The sequence below is a fragment of the Ananas comosus genome, linkage group 14, assembly GCF_001540865.1.
Source record: "Ananas comosus cultivar F153 linkage group 14, ASM154086v1, whole genome shotgun sequence".
NCBI lineage: Eukaryota > Viridiplantae > Streptophyta > Magnoliopsida > Poales > Bromeliaceae > Ananas > Ananas comosus.
Genome location: NC_033634.1, coordinates 1,662,704 through 1,681,864, shown reverse-complemented (window position 1 = coordinate 1,681,864; position 19,161 = coordinate 1,662,704). Strand labels below are relative to the sequence as shown.

At 37.0% G+C, this 19,161-nt stretch overlaps 2 protein-coding genes across 2 annotated transcripts; both read left to right on the top strand.

The window, feature by feature from the left end:
* Positions 9,063 to 14,839, top strand: LOC109720440 (histone-lysine N-methyltransferase setd3). Its single transcript, XM_020247556.1, has 12 exons — positions 9,063 to 9,142; positions 9,245 to 9,346; positions 10,212 to 10,334; positions 10,411 to 10,699; positions 11,175 to 11,293; positions 11,723 to 11,855; positions 12,183 to 12,259; positions 12,583 to 12,780; positions 13,086 to 13,275; positions 13,638 to 13,837; positions 14,217 to 14,308; positions 14,632 to 14,839. The coding sequence occupies exons 1-12, from the start codon at positions 9,107 to 9,109 to the stop codon at positions 14,744 to 14,746; spliced, it is 1,674 nt and encodes a 557-aa protein (XP_020103145.1). The 5' UTR covers positions 9,063 to 9,106; the 3' UTR covers positions 14,747 to 14,839.
* On the top strand, positions 14,948 to 17,625 carry LOC109720439. The gene has a single exon (XM_020247555.1). It carries the CDS (start codon positions 15,363 to 15,365, stop codon positions 17,349 to 17,351), a length of 1,989 nt encoding a protein of 662 aa, XP_020103144.1. The 5' UTR covers positions 14,948 to 15,362; the 3' UTR covers positions 17,352 to 17,625.

The following is a 19,161-nucleotide window of genomic DNA, read 5'->3' as shown; positions in this document are numbered from 1 at the left end:
GTTGAACCATCGTGCCTCCGGAAGCACGATGGCTATCATATGGTCGGATCGAGATATATATATATATATATATATATATCTTGATCCCACCTTATGATAGTTATCGTGGTTCGATAACCACGATAACTAAAAAATCGGTAACCTAACTCTTTAACTACCAATCCTACTACACCCGGAGGATCCCAACTCACTCACCAACCAACTTATCATATTAATTTGCCCATTTTTATTAGTTTTCCAATTTAGATTGCCACCTTTTGAGCTATAATGGTTTAAAAACCACGATAGCTATCATGGGTCGCCCTTAGATATATATATATATCTCAACTCGATCTTATGATAGCTGTCGTTTGCCCGAGGCAACGGTGGATAAACAAAAGTTACTACCTCGGAGGTTTAGCTATTAGCCGTGGCAACTTGTACTAGATATGATGAACTTCACAAATCTTTAGTTTAAAGTATGTAAAAGCTATCACAAGAGAATAGGCAGCTCACTTGTGCTTTTACTTGCCGACTTTTATTTATAAAAAATTTTTTACTACTATCCTCAGAACATTAGTTCTAGTTATCATATCTAGAACAAAATTTATCAAATTTCTTAAAAGATTGTTTTTAAGTTAACTAAACCTATAGAAATGTTTTCAATTATGCGGCTTTCAAATCGACGATCGGCTCTATTAGACTTGATCTACACTATTAAAAGTATTTGGAAACTAATAATTTTTCGACATCATTCGGCTAGTGATCAAAAGGTTCCAAAATTAACAATTTTAATGGTAGATATGATGCGTTTTTAAGTTCAACGGTATAGAAGTATCCAAATTAGATGAAAATTTAATAGAAATTTCTACTTAACATCAATAGCAAGACCAATACTTCCGATTTGAAATTTGAATTCTTTATCATTATTTTTTATGAGATTTTTATTTTCAGCCGTTCATTTTTAAACTACTCGTTTGATTGGTAAATGACGCCGAAAAATCATGAAATTTAGTTTCCAAATACTTTCAATAATGTAGATCAAGTCTAACGGAGCCGATCGTCGATTTAGAAGCCGCATCATTGAAAACAACTTGGTAGCACGGAGGCCTCCGTGCTACCGATAATATACCAGCTTAGCTCTATATATATATATATACATACAGCAACTCATATCACGAGAATTATATAAAAGTTTAGTAAACTTTTAAAGATCGCGATTAATTTCATCTAGAGATGGCCTGTTGTAGTTTGAGACGCGCATTGTGATTGGTTTTATAGCTAATAACCCATTGCATTGCGGTGACGATGTGTTTGTACGTATTCGTGTTATATGTTCAGTGTGGCATGCGCATCATCTCATTACACGATCAATCTTTTTTTTCTTAAAAAAAAAGGGGGTTAGAAGTTTAATTAATTAATGACCTCTGCCTTTCTATTGTTTATTTTAACAATGAGTAACAATGAGTAAAATGTGTGACTACTTAAATGAAGTTCCCACACCCAAAGCAAAGTTTTCAAAAATTTCAACTAAATTTAGGTTCAGGTGTACGTTATTAAGGTGTTATCATTGACATTAAAATTTGGCTACATATATCTCTCCTCAAACTTAACCTTAATTAATAAACAATTTAGATACAACTTTTTGCCCACATTTTGTAGCAAAGTGATGAATAAAATATAATGGAGGGAGAATTTGAAAAAAAAGAAGAAAAGAAAACTAAAACTAAGCTAATATAATCCATATTTTTTTATTGTTTTGATAGAGTTATTCGAACGAGCACTAATAATTATTAAATTAAACTCTCTTTAATAACTTTTCACTATTGTAGAAGCAAATTAGAAATTCTATTTTTAAATAAACTATTGCGAAATTTTAATTTGAAATTTGCATAATGTGGTTACAATTCCTCAGTTATCTGATTATTCAAATTAAGCATTTTTCTTTCATTTCATTGCGTGTTATTAAACCGCGCTTTAAATCTTTTATATTAAAACAAATTACTAATTAAGAGAAGGAGGGAACTAATTAATTAAAAGAAATGATATGTACAATTTGTGGATATGAAATTAATTGAAATGTAAACAACTCGAATCAAAGAATTCACTTAACTAATGATCGATTGGACTAATCGTGCAAACGCTAAACATGCATTAGCTTCATCGATCATTCATGGATAATGATTTAGAGCACTTGCTCATTAAGATACACTTAACTATAACTAAGTGTTCATTTAACATTGATTTCATTTGTAGCTTTTTCTCTTATTAACATTGGTGAAATGCACAATTTTTTAGTAAAATTATGTTCGAATAATGTTCTCAATAAACTCCCGTCTCCATTGCATGCATGAATTATTTACGAATTTTATTTTCTTTGTTTGGAACCCCACCACAGGCCATTCTCAAATAACACAATAGATGCAATTTAGATTCTCAAATCTCCATATTTGTTTAAATCTTCTTGTCATGGATGAGCCCTTATTTTCCTACTATATTTATTTTATGGATTAAAATTTCATCAATTATTTTCTCAATTAATTTTATCAGCATATACATAAAGCAAAATATGGTGAATATATAATATAGTTCTTCGTCGTTATTATTGTACCTTTTTACTACATCTCAAAGATACATTATCAATTTACCGTGCACATACATTGCAAGTGCTCTGCTAGTTTACAATAATAAATACGTCGCATTCAAATCAAAACCTACTGGTACGACAAACACACAAACGGAAACAAAATGACGAACACAAAAAACAATCAAACCACAAGCAGAAAATAAAGAGACACAGATTTACGTGGAAAACTCTTTGCAGGAAAAAAAACCACGGGCGAGGAAGGAGAGATCTTCACTATGAAACGAAAAAGGGAATACAATATTCTTCAGATTACAACCGACCACGATCACACGCTTCTAGGGCAAAAACGATCACACGCCTCTACGGGCTCGGGCCTGTCGGCCCGAGCCCTCCGCTACCCACCACAGACATTCATTTTTCCTCAATAATTTTTTTTTCCAAATTGGTCGCACCGCGAAACTGTCGGTGAGTCGTAAATCCGAACCTGAATCGATAGTAGATTTCGAGTCACATCTAACACCTACACCATTAATTTGTGACATGTTCAATGCAGTTAATTCATAGGTGAACCTAAATTCAAACCAATTGAAATAAAAATAAAAAAAAAAAGAGATGAGATGAATTGCAAGTTTTCTTAGCGCGATTCGCAATTGACCTAGTGGACTAATTAGCTCTTGAAAATAATTACATGTTCATTCAAGTCATCAATGTGAGACCCCACAAGAAAGGATCATCAACTTGACCAATGTGCAAAAACAAACTAAATAATGAAATTTCATTCATTGCCATTGGAGTCCACAAGCTTGAAAACTTTGAAGAGGGTGGTGGACTAAGTTGAAGAAGTGCTGGTCCAATAAAGTTGGCTAGCAACTGACCGTCCTTAGCGCAAGTGGCAAAAGAGTTTGGTGGTTGTTACCCGAGGTCCAAGTTCGAATTCTAGTTGATTCACATTTCCAGCTAAGTTTATTTCTAAATGACCGACCGTTTCTAGAGCAAGTGGTAAAGAATTTGGTGGTTGGTATCCGAGACCCAAGTTCGAATCCTCACTGATTCACATTTTTAGCTGAGTTTATTTTTAAATAAAATTAACAAAGTGGGTAGCGTGCTACCTATCTCTAAAAAAAAAAAAAATTATTTCTAAATAAAATAAACGAAATGGATAGTATGCGGTACACCTTTCTTTCTCAAAAAAAAAAAAAAAAAAGTTGGCTAGCATATGTTCATATGAGGACACCAAATAGGCTAAGGAGGTGTTTGGTTCCAACGTAAAATGAACCGAAAAATTATTTTCGGTATGAAAAATAATTTTCGTTTGTTTGGTTCGACGTAAGAATATTTTTCTATAAAATTATTTTACGAATTTGGAAAAAAAAATAAGTTTTCTTTCTCTGCAATTCGGCAGAAAACAAAATTCAAACTATGTAAAAAAAATTTCATTCTTTTTTTTTCATCGATCCAAACAAATGTGAACTTTTTTCATTTAGTCAAACAAATGTTGATAAAGAACTATTTTTTTTTTCCTATAAACCAAGCACTACAAAATATAAAACTTTTTTTATCATTTTTTTTACGAAATATTATTTTTTACAGTTTTACGTTGAATCAAACAGACTCTTTTTCCCAAATTTGTAAAAATACTTTTATGAAAAAATTAGTTTACGTGGAACCAAACGAACAGAAAAATATTTTTCACTGAAAAATAATTTTTCGCGTTATTTTACGCAGAACCAAACACCCCCTAAGTTAGCTAGTCTCATTTTATATTCTTATATATATTTGTTAAAAATTGAAAAAAAGAGGGCCGTGTAGCCTATCTTCGAACAAATGGGTCAAGATTAATTTGACTAGCTTGGATTAGTAGGACTGGATAGTAGGGATGTCAATGGGTATGGATACCCAAAATTTTATCCGAATCCGAACCCGAATGAAACGGATATATCCGATAGATATGGATATGGATTTGGATATGGATATAAAAAATAAAAATCCGACGGATATGGATTCGGATATGGATTTTGATTGTATCCGACTAGAACCCGAATCCGACCCGAACCCGAACTTGTTTTGTATTATATATAATATATATATAAAAATTTGATGTTATATTTGAATTTGTATTTTAAAAATTTAAATTTAATATAATATATTTTGAAATATTAAAAAAAAAAATAATTGTTTCGGGTTCAAATTTTCGAGTTCGGGTTCGGGTTCGGGTTTCGGATTTTTGGTCGGGTTCGGGTTCGGACTTTTAAAAATCAGCCCCGAATCCGACCCGTTGACATCTCTACTAGATAGAGTGTAGATTATTAAATATAAAATAGGAAAATCACTCCTATAATAAAAGAATGATTGATTCGCATGGAATCTAAACAGGGTGTCTAAATACTAAATTAACATAATAAGGCCAGATCCAATTTTCGGAGTAAATTGTAACAATCGTAGACCTTACTTTTTAGGTGAGCCTCGCTTCTAGGATTTTGAAAGTACGGAGGTCTCCGTATTTATAAATTATTTTCGATGATGGAACATCTGGTTCGGTAATTAATTTTATTAAACATGATCTATTTTATTGGAACTATTTAGAAATCAAACTTTATAATTTTTTGACTTCATCTGCCTAGTGAACAAGTAGTCTCAAAATGAACGGTTGAAAATAAAAATATCATAAAAAACAGTGATAAAAGACTCAAATTTTAAATCAAAAGTATTGATCTTGCTATTGATATTAAGTAGAATTTTTTATTAATGTTTCATATAATTTGGATTATTCTACACCGTTGAACTTAAAAACGCGCCACATCGACCGTTAAAATAGTCATTTTTCAGATCTTTCGACCACTTGGTAAATAATGTCAAAAAATTATGAAATTTGATTTCTAAATAATTCCAGTAGTATACTATATTATGCTTAACAGAGTTGATTTTCGAATCGAATATCCTATATTATCAAAAATAACTTACAAACACGTAACCCTCCATATTTTCGAAAGTACAAGGGACCTACTCCTCTTTAGGTTTACTTAATATATCTCAATTTTACGATACTTGATTATGAAACTATCTCTTTTATGATGGAGGTAAGGCTATGGAGGGTTCATATGTCATAGATTTAGCTCCATATTTAATGATAGGATAAACTTTAATCTGTTTCTATGTGGTTTAGTTTAATTTTACTTTATCATACTGTAGTTTAAACAGGTGCATTTAACTATTCTATAATTTTATTTTTATTTCTATCAAAAAAATCTACTAACAAGTAAGGTTACAAATTAAAATTTTTTAATAACCACAGAATAATTCAGTATACCTTTTTGAATTATAGGCTGAGAAAGTAAATATAAGCTAAACCATAGGAATAATTTAGTGTAATTTTTTAAACTATAGAATAGTGAAATGGTAAAGAATTTAATAGTTGGTACCGAAGTATAATTGCTTTATATTTCTAGCTAAATTTATTTGTAAAAGGAAACTAAATGAATCAGATAGCATGCTATTTTTTTCTTAAAAAAAAAAGAACCATAAGATGACAAAATAATTTCGGTATTTTAATGATTATGACTAATTCCTTAATTTTACCTAAGTATGACCTATTTGTTTAATCAAAGACGAAGTTTAATTAGGATGAAGTAGACTATCGAGTGAACTAGAGTTTAGATAAAAATTACTCTCTTTTTTTTTGGTTTATGTAGCTTTGTGAAACTAAAGTTCTTCTAATTCTGTTGTTTGTTTGAATGATGTAAAAGTTAAAGATATGAGAAATTGATTTATATTTTGTTTTTTTTTTTCTCATTTTATTCATCATAGTAATTTACTTAAGCTTGGGGTGAGCCCGAGCCTGAACTCAATTAGACTATTTAGACTAATAAATATAAAATTACAGTGAACCAAATAAAAAATATCAATATTTATGATAAAAAATTATTTTATTATTTTTCACTTTGGTTGAAACAAGCAGGGTCAGGGTCCTGTTACTCTGGAATTTTCACAACAGATAGATACACTTATATTTCCAACGAAGCCAAGTGTCACGGACAAAATATTTTTCGCTGACTTTTCCTCGACAGTGGGCCATTCTCCGAAGGAGCATTCTGACGGAGGTTTTGTTCGAGCAGGAAGTGGGCGCCACAGACTTTTGCGAGCAAATTCGTTTAGTCCGTGACACAAGGCTCAAATTTTTTTTTTTTTTCTTTTATTTGTGGATGAGTTGTACAAATTAATTATGCTGTACTGATTTGTTGGTTCACTTGCTTTGGATCATCGATACATAATATATGTTGTGACAATAATGTCATTCTCAAAGTCAATAGGCAAGTACAATAACTATATTGGCACAATTGTCTTATTTCTCTTTTTTTTTAAAAAAAAACTATTAATTGGTTCACTGTATTCCTAAGCTACTGAAGTTAATTCTACACCGACCGTCCCTGAAGCAAGTGGCAAAGAGCTGGGGCATGTTTGTTTCAACGTAAGTAGACTTGGGGTGGAAGTGGACTTTGGGTTGAAGTGGAGTTGGGGTGAAAATTAGTTCACTTCTGCTGTTTGTTTTTAACTGTGGAAGTGCAGTTCTGCGAGTTCTGTTGTTTGTTTGGTAGGAAGTAGATGACGTAAAAAGTGGAGCTCTCCACCCCCGGTATACTTACCTCCAAAGTGATATTATTGTCTATTTTATAACTTATAGTGAATAATAAATTATAATAAATAAAAATTAATATAATTATATATGTATATAATTATATATATGTATAATTATAAAATAAAATTTTAAAAAATTATATTATTTGTTTGCATATAAATTATAATAATGCAACAAATAAAATTCTAAAGTTAAAAAATTATTAACATTTAACAAATTTATTTTTCATCATTTTCTAAATATACAAATTAAACAAAAAATATATTAAAGCTTACCTAATCAAATTTGATCATATTTTAGACATACAATCAAAATAAAAAATTTAATTATTTTCACAATTGAATATATTTGGATGAAATGAAGAGGTAACCCTAACACATTAATCCATTCTTGCCTTTTTTTCACTTCACCGAAATTGACTTCGCCCCATGGGAGGGCGAAGTCAAGTTCCTTAGTTTGGGTGAACTGAACTTTCGGGCGTAATAAACTTACGGTGAACCAAACAGCGGAAGTGGTTAGTTTTCACCGAAAATCACTTTCCCCGTCCCACTTCCACCCAACTTCCGTCGAAACAAACAGGCCCTCGGTGGTTGATACTCGAGACCCAAGTTTGAATCCTAGTTGATTCACATTTGCAGCTATGTTTATTTCTAAATGAAATAAATGAAAGCGAATAGCATGCTATCTTTTCCCAAAAAAAAAAAAAAAAAAAAACTACAAAGCTATGAACTAATAAAAGTTGGAAAGAAAAACTAAGTTAGAGGCCAATTATGCCCATTTTTAACTTGAAATACTTAAAAATTTGCTCCATGTTTCAAGAGATGATCCATTAAGAAATAGACATGGTACCGTACGTATAAAATTATTTATTGCATAAACTAAGTCCAACATGTTATCTATACAATAGGTAATCTGTGTACGAGACCTCGACATGATAGGTTAGCTATAGTATTTTATTCAAATGCATGATACATACTTTAACATTTGCAAAGATCGCGATGTAACAAGTATTATATATGAAAAGATCACTAGCTTTGTTAAAAAAATATACTGGGAAAAAAGTGTTAAAAAAAATTTCTTAATCATTAAAGTTTGGCTGTAATAACGCATATAATATACATTTATTTGGATCTAATGAAAATAAATATAGTTCTCACTACTCCATCGGCTTGTGACAAACATTGAGTGTATAAAATATATTTTTTATGGATCTAACGAATATAGAACATGTTTTTAGAAGCTCGGTCAACTTATTTGGTATCATTTGATTGATCAAAATTAACATTTCTTAATTTGATACATCTAGCTAATGTATCTAGAGACATTAAAAAGAACAAGTTGATATTATTCGGATCGAACGAGCTATGTTGACTTTATTTAGTTGGAAAATTTACAAATGTACTAAAAAATAATTATCTATTTACTTATATAAGTTTGAACAAATTTAATCATCCATATGGGCCTTTCAAAATCGCACTTTGATGGAGTTTTTTTTTTTTTTTTTTTCGAAATAAAAGTTTGTGGACATTTCATTAAAACTAGAACTTGATGATATTACTAAAACAGTTTGGGTGAAAAAGTTAAGGAACTAAACATAGTATACACAAGGTAAATATTATTTAAGAAATTATTGATTTGAACTTGAAAATTTTAAAATAAAGAAAAGACTAAATCATCGGCTCCAATGTAACATTTAAAATGCATTACATTAAAAAAAAATTATAAGTTTTTAAACCCATTTCCTAAATATGACACCTAGTGAATACATTTCCACAAATTATAATTTTAATTTTAGGGCTTGGGCTGGGCTACTTAGTCTCATATTTTTAGCGAACCAGGCCTTAATTGGGCCGGGCCTAAACCGCATCGGCCGAGCCCATTATTGCCGAGCTTTTTCCCTCACTGCAATGGCGACTCCCTATTCTCTCTTCCCCTCTGCCCAGGTAAAACCCTAAACCCTAAATCCTCGCTTACTCTAGGGTTTCCTTTACTTCGATCGTGCTCGATTTGATGTAGCTCTCCTTCGTTACTTCGTTCATTGATAGGAGTTAGGAATGGCGACGAAGAAGGAAATGGAGAGGAGTGGAGTGGTTACTTTATCACTTCCAATTCTCTCTGAAGAGGATCCTTTGTTCCCAGAGAAGATGGTAAGGTGTTTTACTTTGTTTCCGCAAAAATAACGCAGTAACCTACTCCCCTAATTAAAATTTTCATTTTTTTTGTGTTAAATTTTGTAGGTGGGGAAGTATAGAAACTTAAATGAACTATAGAGCATATAGTTCGTTTTGAAATAGATACCTAATATTACAATCTTTTGAAATAAGCACCTGAATTTAAAAAATTTAAATTTTGAGTATTTCGTCAAGTAACATATTATTCCATCAATTCGTGTTATATTTCACAAGAAAGTTAGAATTATGTAGTAAAATAAAAAATTTGAAAGTTCAGCTGCCTATTTTAGAAGCACCTGAAACTTAGCTAGTAAAATAAAAAATTTATAAAGTTTTAAATGTTCTACTGTTAAGGTAAGATACTGCATGTTTTTATATGTAGTGATGATTGCAAGTTGGAATCATGTGAGTAGTTTAATTATGGGATATGAAGGATTTGCTTCTATCCGTTTTCGAAGTTTTGGTTGTTCATCAAGCTCGCAAGTAGGAGGAAGGAACAAATGAATAAGTTTTAATTGGTCAAAATGATGAATTGCTGTGAGATCCAGTTTGAAGGCAGCTTACATCTCATGTATCTTCAGATAATCATGAAAAAGGCGCTACATGGATCAAAATTGGAAACCTTCATTAACATTTTCTTTTTGAGAGAATATGAAAATTTGGACCCATTTAGTTGTTTTTTTTTGTGTTTATAATACAAAATAGGATGCCTAGTTTATCTGGATTCTCAAATAGTTGGCGTATCCATTTATTGCTTCTATTGTAAGCAAATTGCTTAAGTTGCTCATTTTCTTAATATTAAATATCTCTTCTGGTACTCACCATTTTGCTCTAACTGCAGAGATTATCAAATGTCAGGAATCTCAGTTACAATTTTGATTTTCCAGTTTCATCCTCCAAAAGTGGGATGCTGAAAACATTAGATCAGATGGTCCAAACTGCTAGATTACTATATATGCATGAGGTAGTATGCATTTGTAAGTTCTTTCGTAGATTTTATTTACTCACATATCACTAATTGAGTGCATCTTATTGCTCAGCTAGAGCTTTATTTTGCTGAAGACGATGATTTTGGTCCGTTCAGCTCAAGGAATGAACTGGAATCCCTTAATTCAGTACTGAACACCATACACTCTGTGCTTGCTACTGCTAGTGGTGATGCAATAGAACTTCTCCAAGTGCTAGAGACTGCAACAATTGGCATGATAAAATCTTTGGGGATGGAGAACAAAGTTGAAATGATTGCTATGAATTTCAATGGTGATGCAGAGGACTCGCTGCTGAAATGGGGAGAAAGTCATGGTGTTAAAACAAAATTGAAGGTAGCATGTAAGTCTAAATCTATATGCTAATCGCACCTCATAAGATGTTGGGTGCAAGTTTTGAAAAAAAAAATTTAGGATTCTATTGCCTTAGTAACACTTTACTACACCAAAAATTAATGGTGATTTCACTTCTGCGGCGTACTTCGTTTTAGGGATTCCTTCCGGGTTTAGCACATATGCACTACGCTACCTTGTGGTTTCATTTTTTGCACTTAAGTGCTCCAGGGTTACAATCTTCGTGCACCGTGAGAACCCCCCCTTGACAGATTCATTAGGCATGCGGCACTTATGTGTTTCTTACGTTAAATTGGGTTATTAAGATAATTATGAAGGGAAATATCTTAAGGCTCTTTTGTCTGATATAAGTAGTAATATGTGGGCGAGAGTTGTTAGAATGTCTTAAACCGCAATCTCAATTCTACTTTTATAATTAGTTTAAAGTTTGCATAATTTTGTATGATAGGCGATTCTTTGTTTAGTTTTTGAAGGAGCTGGGAGAGGAACAGTGGCTTCTGAAGATTTAAGCATTGGAGACGTTGCCCTGGAAGTACCAGAGTCTCTTATCATATCTGAAGACCTTGTCTATGGATCTGATGTGGTATGCTCTGTGCATTTTGCTGTCATTTCATATTTGGGTCAAGTTATGCCTCTGATTTTATTTCTAAAAGAGTTAAAAATTAAATTAAAATCAAGTAAAACATTGGCCAGTTGAGAAGTTAATGAATCTTCAATAACAAAGATGATTCAACAATGGAAGAGTTACACTTAACAGGTACTCCAACAATCTTCAACTGATTTTAAGATGATAATGCTAACAGCAGTAATTGGGACGATGTAACTATAAAAATTGACTGAAAAAAAAGGTGTGCTCCATTGAACGATGAACTGCGTCATCTCGCTAACTACACTTTGATCCTTAGCTTGCCATTTCGAAACTTCCGTAGCAAGCAGTACTATCTATTAGATGATAAATACTTCAGATATACTACTTTGCTGCTTATCTTTTTATATTGTGTCATGCCTGTAGTTTGATGTATTAAAAGACTTGGATGATATTACCTCTGAGACAATGTTACTATTGTGGAGCATGAGAGAGAGGTATAATCCCAGTTCAAAATTCAGGATTTACTTTGAAACGCTTCCAGAAGAATTTAACACAGGTATTGCGTTTAAACACAGAATTTGCAGAAACACTGTAAACACATCAATAAGAAAGCATCTTTTTTTTTTAATCATGATTGAGCTTTATACCATTGTGAGGCCTTTGAATTAATGCATCCCCAAAAAATAGGTAAAAGAATGTTTTTCCTTTTATTTTACTCCAGTTGAAAGTTAATATTCTGTCGTATTGTGATGGCTGCAATCAAAGTTGTCAGAATCTAAACTACAACCCATTCTTGTGACTGCTGCAAACACTGTTATATGTCAAGCCTTATATGAATAGTTGCCAATGAAAGATAAAATAAATATTATCTACTGGTTTTCAGGGTTGCGTTTTGCAATTGATGCACTTGCTGTATTAGATGGAACACTTTTGTTTGAAGAACTAACACAAGCTAAAGAGGTGCCATTATTTTCCTTTATACCTTGATGAGGCTTTCTGCATAAACAGGCCACTTGTTTCTTTTTTTCTTTTCTATTTGTTTTTTCAGCATACTTTTTCCTTTCTTCCAGCTTTAAAGAAACATCTTTTGGTTGACTAGAATATCCTCATTTGACATTGTAATAATTTTATGCACTTTTAAGTACCGGAGAGGAGTATTCCAGTCTATAGAAAAGATATTTCACCCCAAAGATGAAAAAGTGGCATGTAGTTGCAAAATCAAAAAAACAAGTTTGAGCCATCCAGAGGTTCAATTTGAAGAATGTTTTTTGTTCTTCTTTCAGCACTTGCGTCAACAGTACGATACGTTATTCCCTGCTTTATCCATGAAGTATCCTGATTTATTCAAACCAGAGTTATACACATGGGAGAAATATCTGTGGGCTTGTGAACTATGGTATTCTAACAGCATGAAAGTAGTCCTAACTGATGGGAAATTGAAGACTTGCCTGATTCCAATTGCTGGGCTTCTTAATCACTCGGTTTGCCAAGTCAACTTAGAACTTCTTTGTTAGAAGTGACAAAAACCCCTCTATAAATATTGCGGTGTTCACATTGCTCCCCTCTAAAATTTGAAACCTATAATTTTTCCATTGAACTATGGGCGAAGTGCACCTAGCAGAACAATGATGAAGGAGGCAAGCTGATGAAATCTTGTAGTTCAAAGGAATTTCTGGGGGGCAAAGTGAAATTCACAATATAAATGGGTTCTGCAATTTGGCCTTCTCTTTTTTCATTCTTTTGTTTCAGCTTTCAATGTTTCCATTTTGTTACTCTTCTTTTGCAGTTATGCCCTCACATTCTTCACTATGGACGAGTAGACCCAGTAACAAAATCATTGAAGTTCCCATTGTCAAGACCATGCGAGGCAGGGGAGCAATGCTATCTTAGCTACGGAAGCCTGTCTGGATCACATCTTGTCACCTTTTATGGTTTCCTTCCAAAAGGGGACAACCCTTATGATATTATACCTCTAGGTAATCTTCCATTTTTAATGTTGGGAAGCATGCTAGATTATTACATGAAAAGATGAGGGATAAATCCTATCCTGATATTCCTCTCAGCTAATTATCATTCAATCACTTCAAATGTGTAACTATAATGACTTCTTTATGTGGTTTCCTTATTTTGTTGCCAATTTTGTGACTCTTCCAAAGCATCCTTTCCATTATGTTCTTGGACCTCTTTTCTTATCTTTTTTTCTCAGTTGCCTGGTTTCCTGCTTCTGAAGAGCATAGAAGTTTGCAATCTAATTTATGCATCATTATGGATGGAAATTATATTATTGGCTATTTTCCTTGGATATTTTTTTACCAATTTTTTGTGCTATTTTTTGCAGATTTTGACACTTCTAATGTGGAGAATGATAGCAGCACATTGGAAGAAACAAGTAAAATAACTCATATGGTTCGCGGAACATGGTTTTCCAAATCTGACCAGCCGTATACATATGACCTCCCTTCTCGGTTGCTCACCCATCTCCGCGCTGTTCTGAATTGTCAAAATGCTGAATCCCCTGCTGAGATTTCTAGAATAGATGTGAGTTTTTCCCTCTGAATGTCACACAGCTGAGAAGATCCATGTAATTTCCAAAGGCTAAAATGCAGGAAATTTCGTGTAAAAATTGTGATTTTCACTTCCGCTCCAGGAAATCTTCCATATTTTACACCCATTATTAACATGTGAGCAAAGCCACAAATACAACCTGAAAGGAATACTGATGGAGGCGGCGAAGTAATGAAAATTTGTAGTTTAAGGGTAATATATGTAGTTTTCAATGTTTCAGAAGACAGCATAATCAGTTATATCTATTGTGGGCTTTGTGCAATTTAGACTTCTATATTTGATATTTGGTGTGCTCAATGCTTGACTTAATTTAATTTAATGGACTCTAATCGGCATGTTTTTTTCTCATCAGATATGCGAGAATGATAGGATGGTGCTCGAAACAGTATTATCCATCTTTAGTCCCATGCTGGAAGGATTAGGCAACTCGGATGATTTCGATCGGTACTGTCTTAACGCCTGTTTGGTCTATCTTCTCTAACAAAGTTCTCTACTATGCGAAGCAATAACCAGATGTTTTGAGAATAAGAAGTCTGAAGCTTTTGTAGCAGCGGAAAGCTGAAATGTGCTTCTGAGACCCAAAGCATAAGTTCCTACTTGAAACCTCTACTTCCTCTGTAGTGGAAAGTTGTTGGGGGGTCAACTCAAAAGCACCTTTTTAGCAGCTTCAATCTATAGCCAAATAGCCGTTAATAACCACTGTGATTTGTCATTTTTTGAATGCACGTTAATCTTTTCTATAGGTCTTGACATATTTAAATTTGCAGGGTTAATGCAAGTTGGGACTTGAAGCTAGCATTGGGCTATAAAGATCTACAGAGAAGGATTATTTCTTCAATTGTAACATCATGTACTTCGGGGCTGGAAATGTTGGAGCATTAGCTACCGTACTTGTTCAAATACAAAACTGTAACATTATGGAAGATTTTGTTTAGTTTCTTTTCACAATAATCAGCAAGCTTTTTTAATGCGACATGATACTGTTTAGTTGCTTTTTTGTTTGATATCAAAACCAAAAACTTTACCTCGATGGTCCACACTTTTATTTTGGGGGGTTGGCAAGCTAAACAGGTATGCGCTCACATTCAGCAATGAATACGGCAACGTCTTCACTCTCAGATGATTGCCGTCGCCGACTTCTAATGAAAGGCAAACTCGGCACCGTCTACAATTCACTGCTTGTGGGGTTACGCCACAAAAAAACTTTCCCCGCTTCTCTCTTCTCGTTTCCCAGCGATCGACGACGCCCCATTTCTCTCTACCCTCTCCTCTCTAGCAGATCTGAGAGAGCGAGACCCTAGATCTCCTCCTCCTCCTCCCTCCTCGGCTCCCCGAACCCTAACCCCTCGATCCAATCGAGGATTCGGAGCATAGATCTCCTCCTCTTCCTCAGCTCCCCGAACCCTAACTCCCCGATCGCAGGGGAGAGGAGAAGAGGAATCGCAAGGTGAAGCCCTAGATCTCCAAACCCTAGAGATCTCGTCCGCGGAGCTCGTCAATGGCGTGCCTCGCCCTCTCCCTCCAACCCACGAACGGCACCGACATCCTCCTCCAGACGCGCGAGTGGTTCCCCCCCTCCCGCGCCCTCGCCGCCCTCTCCGCCTTCCGCCAAACCCGCCTCGCCCTCTCCTCCTCCTCCTCCTCCGCCGCCGCCGCCGCCGCCGCCGCCGCGGCGTCCCACAAGTCCTCCGCCGCCGCGGCGCCGCCCGCGTCCGACGACCTCGACTCCGCCCTCGGCGACGACCCCCTCGCGGCCTCCAGCGGCCAGCTCGTGGTGGGCGTGGAGTCCAAGTACCGCGTCGTCTACCGCCTCGTGAACTCCATCTACGTCCTCGGCGTCACCACCGCCGACGACCACGCGCGCGCCGCGACCAACGTGTTCGACTGCATCAACACCGTGAACCAGGCCGTGAGCGTCGTCGTCGCCGCGTGCCGCGGCGTCGACGTCACCCCGGAGAAGCTCCACCGCAAGTACCCGGAGGTCTACATGGCCCTCGACATCGTCCTCCGCGGCGTCGGCTCCGTGCGCCTCGCCGCCATCCTCTCCTCCATCCACGGCGAGAGCATCGCCAAGATGGTCAGCTCCGCGCCCGACGCCGAGTCCCGCGTCCGCGGCGCCGACTCCTGGGCCGGCGGCCCCGAGTCCCTCGCCGTCGAGCGCCGCGCCACCCTCGAAGCCTTCTCCAATGCGATCTTCGAGCTCCCCCCGGAAACCTTGGCCGCAGGGGAGGAGATTGCCGCCGCCATTGCCCCCTCCGTCCCCCCCGCCGATGAGCAGCCGCAGCAGAAGGACCAGCCGGACGAGCCCCCCGAGGAGAAGGACCCTTTCGCCGCCAGCGAGTTGATCAACAAGCCGGAGGAGGCCCTAGTCGGGGGCTTCAAGAAGAGCAAGGATCCGGCATCCGCCGCCGCTGACCCCACCGCGGCGCTCGCGGGGCTCGAGGTCACGACGCTCCCTCCGGCCGAAGCCACGAAGCCCACCTTCATCGGCGTCGAGGGCTTCGAAGGGGAGTACGGCGGCGTCGAGTTCGGCAGTGAGGAGGCCTCGCTCTCCGAGGCGTTCGAAGGGTTCAACACCGCGTTCGGCGGCGGCCTGGATGCATCAGAATTCGTGACGACCAAGAAGAAGGCACCCAAAGACCCCCAGCTCACAGGCCTCGAGCTCCTCGCCATGAGCCAGGGCCCCGCCGCCGCTGCTGCAGCGGCCGCTGCAGCAGCAGGCGCTGGTACTCCTCTGGAGAACCTTCTAGTATCGAAGACTGCAGAAATGACAGGCCCGGAGATGTACATCTCGGAAGAGATCAATGCCGAGTTCAAGGAGTCTCTCCTGGCGCGCGTGGGGCTCAAAGGAACCATCTTTTTAAGAACCCTGCCTCCGAAGAAAGCTGCAGGGAAGGAAACAGAGTTCTCCTTCCGTCTCGAGGGCACCTCAGGTATCAAAAGAGCCGTTTTACAGAGCTCTTGCGTGAGCAGCTTAGAGAATGGACTGTTCCATGTTAGAACTCAATCTAAAGAAGAGCCGATCCCCATTATGAAGTATAGTCTTCAGCCAAGGTCCACCCCTCTTCCCCTTAGGGTTCGTCTTGTGAAGCGCCACAGCGGAACCTTGCTTTCAGTAATGATCCAGTACGCTTCAAACCCGGCATTGCCCGCCCCGCTAAACAATGTGACCTTCATTCTGAAGCTGCCCGTCGACCCTACGTTGCTCAATGTGTCACCAAAGGCTGTTCTGAATCGAGAAAAGAGGGAGCTGAGGTGGCACGTTGCCGACATTCCTTTAAAAGGCCCTGCGGGCCGGCTCAGGGCACGGATGCCGGTTGATCAGGACTCGCAAGATGGCGAGCTTGAAGTTGTTGGTATGGTAGAGTTTGCTGCGAAGGGGGCGAACACTTTGTCCGGTGTGTCTCTCCGGCCGGTTTCCGATGGCATCGCGCACTTCAATGAGGTTAGCCATACCTATGCTAGTGGGGTTTACTTGTGTAATTGATTAGATTCATGTTTGTATTACGGTTAACCTGGTAGTGTTGATTCTTTGCAAGCACTTACTTCTTGAGTTTTGTGGCATTCAATTCCTAGTGTACGTAGTGTACGGGTGAGCATATGATTTCTCTTTTCTTTTCTTTTTTTCCTCGAATTTCGCTTGGTTAGATTATATGTGGCTGCTGTGCTCTGAGTCGATAGGAATATTTGCATAATTCTACGAGCTCTTGTTTGTCCACAGATTTGTGACTACATGGAATGTAATTTTTTTTTACTCTTCATTTTTCCTTTGTTTTTTATGGGCGGTTTAGTGTGAAAATAACCATTATCTTGCTTACTATAACTAGCTCAGTATGTTATGCATATGCTAGTTTCAGGTAGAGTGGAGATCAGTAGTTAACATGATTTGCCCTCTATATTGTAAGATATACCTAATGCAGCTTCTGTGGGAAATGTTGTCGATGGTCTAATTATTTTGGCATTGCTGCGTGATGATTCTACATCGTTTTTACTCTGTAAGAGAGTTGCATTTGATTTTCTTACGCAGTAAAGCACTATAAGGCCATTTCATTTTGAGTTGCGCGCTAAAACTGGTGCTGAATTTAGAAAGGGACAAATTGTGATACATCTCCTGTGAGAGGTGTAAAACTCTATTACTCTGTAGCTGCTGTCGTGGGTTCCCTCTTAGGAATGCCATTAGAATTGAGCATAATGACAATCATACGACTTATCTAGAGCACTGCAAATGAAGGCTTAATTGCTTAAAGTTTATTGATTTTTCTAGTTTGCAAAGGTTTGATCCATCATGTGTTCGTCGCATGCCCAAATTTGAGAAACTGAAACAGCCACCACAGGGTGATAAAGCTCTGCACTTTGAACCACAGGATGCTATAGTGGAGTTTGACTATTACCAGAGATGAAATGTATGACGCTTTACAATTTAGAAACTGCTGAATTTCTTTGTTGAACATCTCCATCTTGTTGCTTATCTTGTATTGCCCTCTATTTGCAGTTAATGGTCTTATAATTTCGTTGTCTTATTTTACTGACGCACGAGGCAGTTGCATTTAGCAGTCGCATAGTTCATGATGAAGAACTTCTCATCCTGCATAATGAAGTTTCTTTTTTAAGAGCTGCAAATGTTTTAGTTGTACGCCATTCTCGTCTCACTGACTTACTTCTAGTGCATTGTAACTTATGTTGCCTCCTACATAATTCTCTCTGAAGAGTACCATGAGCATTAGTATTGAGTAGTGCGGGAAAAAAAATTGTTGCTGTAGTTTTATCTCAGTTCTTCGGAAAAGTGGGTATTTTGTTGTTCTCTGCTTGCGATACGAGATGGATGTGCTCTCTTTTTCTGGCTCTGCGCATGGATGGTGTGATGAAGAAATTCATGAACTTAACGAGAGTGAGGTATGCTGTTTATTGTAGTTTTTAGACTTGCACTGCTCATTCTTTTACTTTTTGGCTATATTGCACAGGGGTCCCAGCCTTTTTAGGATGTTTCATTTTGGTCCTTGTTCTTTCAAAAATTACATTTGGTTTTGCTAATATTGGGTGGTAGGAATCCCCTAGGTCACTTGTAGTAAACCCTCTTATATTGCTTACAAAGGATGGAGGGTTGGTTGATAATTTGTAGCGAACGATTAGGGGTGGAAACGAGCCGAGCTCGAGCGAGCTTACCTCGGCTCAAATTCGGCTTGAAATTAATTTTGAGCCTAAATTTAAGCTCAAGCTTGGATTGAAATTAATTCGAGCCGAGCTCGAGCGAGCCTAATTTCGAGTCGAGCGAGCTCGAGCCCTAAACGAGTTGCTTG

Bases quoted from the DNA above. Each gene is read 5' to 3' on its own strand.
- LOC109720440 (XM_020247556.1), top strand. From the start codon at position 9,107: ATGGCGACTCCCTATTCTCTCTTCCCCTCTGCCCAG. The intron at 9,347-10,211 runs GTAAGGTGTTTT...CTCTAACTGCAG, and splicing joins CTTTGTTCCCAGAGAAGATG to AGATTATCAAATGTCAGGAA. The intron at 10,700-11,174 runs GTAAGTCTAAAT...TTCTTTGTTTAG, and splicing joins AACAAAATTGAAGGTAGCAT to TTTTTGAAGGAGCTGGGAGA.
- LOC109720439 (XM_020247555.1), top strand. From the start codon at position 15,363: ATGGCGTGCCTCGCCCTCTCCCTCCAACCCACGAACGGCACCGACATC.